The sequence below is a fragment of the Parasteatoda tepidariorum genome, chromosome 4 (genome assembly GCF_043381705.1).
Source record: "Parasteatoda tepidariorum isolate YZ-2023 chromosome 4, CAS_Ptep_4.0, whole genome shotgun sequence".
In the NCBI taxonomy this organism is placed as follows: Eukaryota; Metazoa; Arthropoda; class Arachnida; order Araneae; family Theridiidae; genus Parasteatoda; species Parasteatoda tepidariorum.
In genome coordinates this window covers 8482892-8489909 of record NC_092207.1, presented here as the reverse complement: position 1 = coordinate 8489909, position 7018 = coordinate 8482892, and the positions used below count along the sequence as shown (strand labels likewise).

The window sequence follows — 7018 nt, the reverse complement described above, 5'->3', positions numbered from 1 at the left end:
GAAAAAACTCAGAAATTTTACCCGTCCCCTAGGACGGCTTGTTCAACAATGTACATGTCCTCCTTTGAAACTAACCCGTAGCTTCTAAATAAATAAAAATATAATTTTCTCTTATTTATTAGAAACATTTACATAATTGCACAATGAATTAGTAGTTACTAGGATTACATTATTCAGTAATAAAAGAATTAACGGGATTTCTAGATTAGAGGGTCATTTTAGAAGTGAGGCGCTCGACTCTTGTAAGAAAACAAAAATTGAAAATGTATCACAAACATTAGCGGGAAAATGGCCGTCGGACGTCGGATCCGAGAAATTTGTTGCCCGCGGGGAATTTTTGACCGCCGAGGACGGGTGGTTTTTTGAGCCCTGGTTAGAATGTGTACCATACCAGGCAAAATAACAAAAAAGTTTAACAAAAATTGAATTTTGCATCTATCGCATCGAATTTAATCTTGCAAAAGAAAGAAAAACATACATTTGCAAAATGCATTTAAAGTTTTGCTAACAAATGTGACTACCTTAATGCACATAAACTACTCTAGAAACCAAACCACCAATCAGAATCAAGTTACATTTGTCATAATTTGAACATTATATGTAGAATAAAATAATTTAATATTTTGACTGAAATGAGCATATAACTTATTTTAAACAAAAATTAAATCATAAACTATAAACCATAATTAAAAAACTATAACATTAAATAAATAACTATAATAAAAGCCTTTGTGAGATAAACGGAAGAACATATTTACATCTCGGACTTGCGTTTGCTTTACGGCTCCAAGAAGAGTCACTCTTTCTTGCAGTTGGCAACGTTCTCGAACTTCTTCTAAAACTCTCTTAGGACCATCCCCGCCTGTAATAATTCAAAAAAAAAAACTTAGTTTTATCAAAGTTTCTATTCCAGTTTAGAACATTTTATCTCTCTAATTACAGACGCACTTTGATACTGATGATTTTACATAAAATAGTTTAACTCATTTTAAGCCAAGTATATAAATTTTATAAAATGAATTATTTTCATTCAAATATGCTTACATTACATTCATTAAGAAACAAAATTTCGTGTATAAAAATTAAATTTTATTCAAGAAATAAAATGGTGCATATAGGCACCATTCACCAAATCAATGAACAAACCATTTCGGTGAACTCTTGCTTTTTTTATGAAATTTGTTTAATATTTTTTTTTATTTACTGACTTTCAACTTTAATCCATCATAAAAACATAATGATAAATCTTAAAAGAAGTAATTATACATTTTCAAAATATTTTATTTGTCAATAACCGTTTTAAGTAAAAATAAAATTAATGAAAAATATATGTCACAGTGTTAATAAAAAATATTAATTGAAATGGTGCGTTTGCACATCTTTGGACGAAAATGGGTTAATACATAACTCCAGTTTACAATACTTTGATGGTAAGTATCTGTTCTCCAAAACTAATTTAAAACCAAAATCTCAACAAAAAAAAAATACAATAAAAAGTTAGGACATCTTTGTCATGATGTGGCCAATGGTTTCACTACATTTTGCTATAAAATTTAGTGCCCAGTTTCATTGACATTAAGTTCATTGTAAATGTTTCATACCCTACTGCTGTAAGGGAATTTGCTATAATTTTTCCTCAAAATATAGTTAAAAAATGTAAAATAACTTTACTTTAAGAAAACAAAGATATCATAAATTACAAATACAGTTGCAATAATGTTATTTGTATCCTTGTAAATTAGAATTGTATGGTTTGGGGTATTTTAAAGAATGGTTTTAGATATTTTCAACATCTGGAATTTTATCCAAAAACAGCTGAAGTACACACTACTTGCTTAAGAAGAGTTTTAGCAAAACAAACATTGTAAAGAATTTTACTAATAGCAAGTATTTAAATCAAATTTGATGACAAGACACCTAGGATAAAATAACTATTATATACATAAAAATCAGACGAAAAGTATGATTGGTTCATGCATTCTCATTGGTCAAATAAATCATGTGGTATGAGATCCAGTTTTCAATTGCATGAAGAGTCATTTGATTGTCAAAAGCATAACACAATCAAAAGTTGGTAAATAAAATCAATAAAGGAATTATTTACCTGCAAAATATATGTCTTCTCCTTAATTTAAAGATAGTTATAATGTAATATTGATTACTCATCCTTTCTTATTTTTTTATTTTTGATTATTATTTCAAATTAGAGGCTGAAAACTGAAAAAGCTTCCTGAACCCATAGCCATTAACAAAATTTGCAAAACAAAATAGTTACGATCAGATNGTCTTCTCCTTAATTTAAAGATAGTTATAATGTAATATTGATTACTCATCCTTTCTTATTTTTTTATTTTTGATTATAATTTCAAATTAGAGGCTGAAAACTGAAAAAGCTTCCTGAACCCATAGCCATTAACAAAATTTGCAAAACAAAATAGTTACAATCAGATATTTAAAAAAAACTGAACTACATCAGTAATCATAACTGTTACTTTAGATAAAGATACATAACTGTTTCTCTAGAGCATGGCTAAAAAATATTTTAAAGATGTTTTCTTCTTTCATATTTTTATTAATATTTGAGGCAGAACAAGTGTCAAGTTAATAAGGTCTCTTGGGCCACTTCTGCCAGCCAGCCATAAGTTTTGAATCCTCCTGTTTTAAAATATCCAACAAAATGTTACATTATAACTCAATATGCATTTTTAACTCTTGTAACTTTCTAATTAATGCTTTCCTTTACTTTGAAAACTAAAAAAATAGTTTTGTCCCTTTCTCTTTTTAAATATTTCTCCATTAAGACTGGTATTTAAATATCGCTTACGAACTGAGAGGGAAAAATACATTTAAAGCACATACCAGCTATAAAATCTACATCGGGGTATCTGGAACAAATTTGTGGAATCACTTCTGCAAGTAGATCTATTCCTTTTCTATAAACAAGTCTACTGATGACAACGATTGCAACTAAAATAAATTATTATTTATTTTAGAACATAAGATTACTTGTACAATGAAATTATTAATATGAATAATAACATAAATATTAAACAATCTTGCATTATTAATAAATATCTATCTGTACATATTTTTAGTGTGCGTAGCCTGATTTTTCAACAAAAAATAAGCACCTTTTAAGTACTCCAAAAATATTTTTAATCACTTTCCAAAAAAATATCATAATTAGGATCTGTGCAGTAATAAAAATATTTTTTTTTTCTATCTTTGAAAGTTCTTCATTTATAAACATAAAATCAATAAAATTCAAAAAAATTTTCAAAAACTTTAAATAATCATGATAAAATAACTAGTTTTTGATAAATATTGCAGAAAAAATAGTGAAAATCATGAATTTTTTGCAATTTAGAACGACAATCAATACGGCAATGAAAAATCTCGTTTTAAAAGATTAAGCCCTTTTTACAAACCCTGATTAAAAAAAGCACCTTTAAGGGCTTTTAAAAAACGTAAATCAAAAATAAGCACCTTTAATTACTTTTAAAAAACTCTATGCACCCTGTTAAATAGGTGTTTGGTCTAAACCAGTTATTTAAGCTTGATTATTATGAAACTGGTGGAATACATGGATTCCCAAAACTACAATTATTTTTTTGAATACATCGAACTGATGAATGAATATGAATCAAATGAGGAATATGAATGATTGGTTATGAATGTAATTGTGTTGAACATAAATGAGAGTTAACAGACATTGAATACCCAGTAAAATTGGAAGGATTCAAACAATATCAGTTGATAAGACTAAAAACAAGATTTGAGTAGTGATAATGAAAGTCTGGCAAGGTGGAGTTACAATTCTAATGCAGAGTTTGTCTATGTCTATATTTCAACTTATATATATATATATATATATATGTCTATATNAGCATATAATTTTTTTAATTATAAATGCAAGAATTTTTTTTTTCGATATACATCAAAAAGAATAGATATTCTGATATCATTGGCGATGTTAACCTGATGTTGTCCTGTTACAAAAATTTTTTTGTGCAGTTAACTTTTGAAAATTTTATCGATTTGGAAATTACTTTTTATAATATCAATCAGTCATTGGGAATTTTTTTTACTCCCAAAGCAAAGTAAAAAAAAAAAAAAAACATGAGCGTTTCTTCCATCTCTGATATACGAGAAAGGCATTTTTTGAAAATGATTCTGCAGAAAAGGAAGAAAAAAAGCTCTGCAGAAAAAAAATCTTTCCAAAAATTCTGCAGATAAAAAAATCAAACTTGTTTTCTTCCCAAATAAAATAATCCCCCTTTCTGCAAGAACTCTGTAGTGTTCTGCGACAATGTCGCTGTGTCCCCACGATTCTGCAACGGGCTCTTATATATAATTAAGATATGAGAGAGCCTATCTTTTAACTTTGGGACATAAGTGCTGTGAGACATTTCTCTTTCGGTTCGTTTAATGAAATCCTCTTAATGATGACCCTGGATTTGATGGTATAACTTATTTATTTCATGAATCTGGGTTAAATAATTATTTACAATAAATTACAGAAATATACATGAACGGCAGAATATAATATTCCGGAGCGCTACTGCTCCCTTCTGATTCATACATTCTCTCTCATATTCCAGCTAATACTAACTAAAAATCCTCTTTCTCACAAGAAAAAGTCCTTCGCTCCACCCCCAACACTTCCCGTGTCCCTTACCCTCTGACCCTTAGGTCAGGGGTCAATCAAATGCGTGGAAGAGGAATCAGGACCCTGACAAGTGCCATGAGAAAATGAAAGCTAAAAGGAATAAAAATGAAATTTTTCAGAAAAAATAAGGTGAACATGTTGGCATAAATTACTTTACTTCTTGACTTTAGCTTTGGCAAGAAATCCGGCTTGAAGATCGTTGTATCCACTGCATTTGGTATAACTGATATTGTATTTGGACAAACATTTGCTCTAAGAGCAGTATTTTCTTTCCTAATTAAAATAAGTACATTTCAAAAAATAAACTTTAAAAGTAAAAACAGCAATTATGAAATCAAAACAAATTTTTAAAAATGGCATGTAATAAACAAAAAAAACTTTACATTTAGGGTAATAAAATAAGAAATCAAAAATCATGAATAAAGCAGATAAATACTACAATTCCAAAGAAAAGCAGTAAAAATTCCATAAGAAAATTGAAACCAATAGAAAATTTTAAAGAAGAAAACAATGAAAATAACAAAAAATATAATAATGACATCCGAAGCTGACATCGTCAAGGGGTGACAGCTCCGAAAAGAAAAAAAACACAAAACCTTTTCTATAGAGAGAGCACTTCAAATGTTTAAACTTTGCTCTCGCTGTATCCCAAAGATTTTGCAAAAAAGTCCAGGAGCAGAGAATGCAAAATACAAAAACAAAATAAAAAAGTAAATTATATAAACTAATTACAAAAGGAAAACAATGTTCAAAAAATCTGTTTACATATATATTCTCAGAAACTTGTCATTCTGAATCAGCATACATATATCTGATAAGGTAATACATACCTGCCAACAATGTAGGAAAAATAATTAACGGAGATTTTACTGTTTTACTAGCGATATATCATGTATAATCATGTAAGTCAAAAGAGAAATTCAAAAGTGGAAATAACATAAGCACTTACATTTAGCGAATTAAAAAATATGTATGTAAATCTTAATCTAAAGAAGATTCTTTTAAACCATTATTTATAATTACTTAAACTATTTTATAACCATTGTTAAACAGCCGACCCAAATTTTGGTTTATGGCTACTAGTGTTCAACTCTGTTGCCTTGTAATTTTGAAACCAATCCAGAAGACAAGGAAATTCCTGGATCAATCAAGTATTGGAAGAAATTTTTATATTGTGGAGGACATTTTGATAGAACTAACCCGCATTTGCGTTACATGGAAAGGAAAACCACGAAAACATCCCAAGGGTAGCCTGTCCGCAAAAGGTACTTAAAATATTAACATTCAACATACAGCATACAACTTTTTCAACAAATATGGAGAAATTTGAGAATATGCAGGCAAACAGGTGGAAGTCTTTGATAAAAAACAGGAGTCTTTGTTAAAAAACAGGAGAATTGGCAGGTATGGTAATAGAACTTTGAGAAACATGCTGCTAAGAGCATAAAAACTTGATTCATCAAAGAAAGAAATTCATAATTATAAAAGAAAAAGAAATAATACTCAGATTCCAAAATGGTGGCCTGCTTCCCAAAAAGTACCAGAACAACATACACGTGTGTTACGACCTCATTGCATAGCAATGAGAGGAGTTATTACAATAAATTAATTTCATATTTTAACAAAAAACATGAGAATACCTTAAAAAGATATTAATAAACAATACACATTTTATAATCGTAAAGAAAAATCAAACTATATCTATTATATAGTAATTAAAATATATCTAAATATAGCATACCCAGTATGAGACACACATATCACATGATTACAGACACTCAAAGTCATTTGGAGAAGTTTATTTGTGATTATGGCACTGGCATCTGCAAACCCAAATAGGGAATGATCTGTAAAAACTGCTTTTAGTCCCATTGTCTTAGCGTGAAGCATTGCTTCATGTGCTAATGCAGAAAATGCCTGAAAAAAATTAGCATAAATTGAAGAATTTTCAAATATTTTATATTTTTAAACATCAAAACTGTAAAAGAAAATTTTCTTATTTAATATGAAAGACAGAAAAACTTGAAAGGAAAAAAAAATATAAATTGTAGAAATTATTCTGCCTAAATTTTTCCACTTATAGGTAAATAACAAAATTTGTTTTTCCTTTGTATTGTTTTTTTAATTAAAGGTGTTCCAATAAACAAAATTTTCTTAATCACACATATTTTACTCGAATTCCAAGGTAAGCTGATGACTTGCATACCCTAATTGTAATTATGACAACTATGTTTTTTATAACTATTATTATTTTCAAAAAAAGGTAGTTCTATCATATTGGCTTGGTTGCATTTGGTTATGCCACATTGAAATAGTAGATCTGCTCTTGCTGTTATTATAGCATTGTAG

At 28.5% G+C, this 7018-nt stretch overlaps 1 protein-coding gene across 1 annotated transcript in view; it reads right to left on the bottom strand.

Annotated features, from left to right (window-relative positions):
* The window catches only part of LOC110282368 (phosphatidylinositol N-acetylglucosaminyltransferase subunit A), a gene marked incomplete at both ends in the record, with an annotated part of 16828 nt that overhangs the window by 2302 nt on the left and 7508 nt on the right, over positions 1-7018 (bottom strand). Inside the window, 2 exon segments of the mRNA XM_071180472.1 lie at positions 759-862; positions 2860-2967. Coding sequence (XP_071036573.1) covers positions 759-862; positions 2860-2967 — 212 coding nt within the window.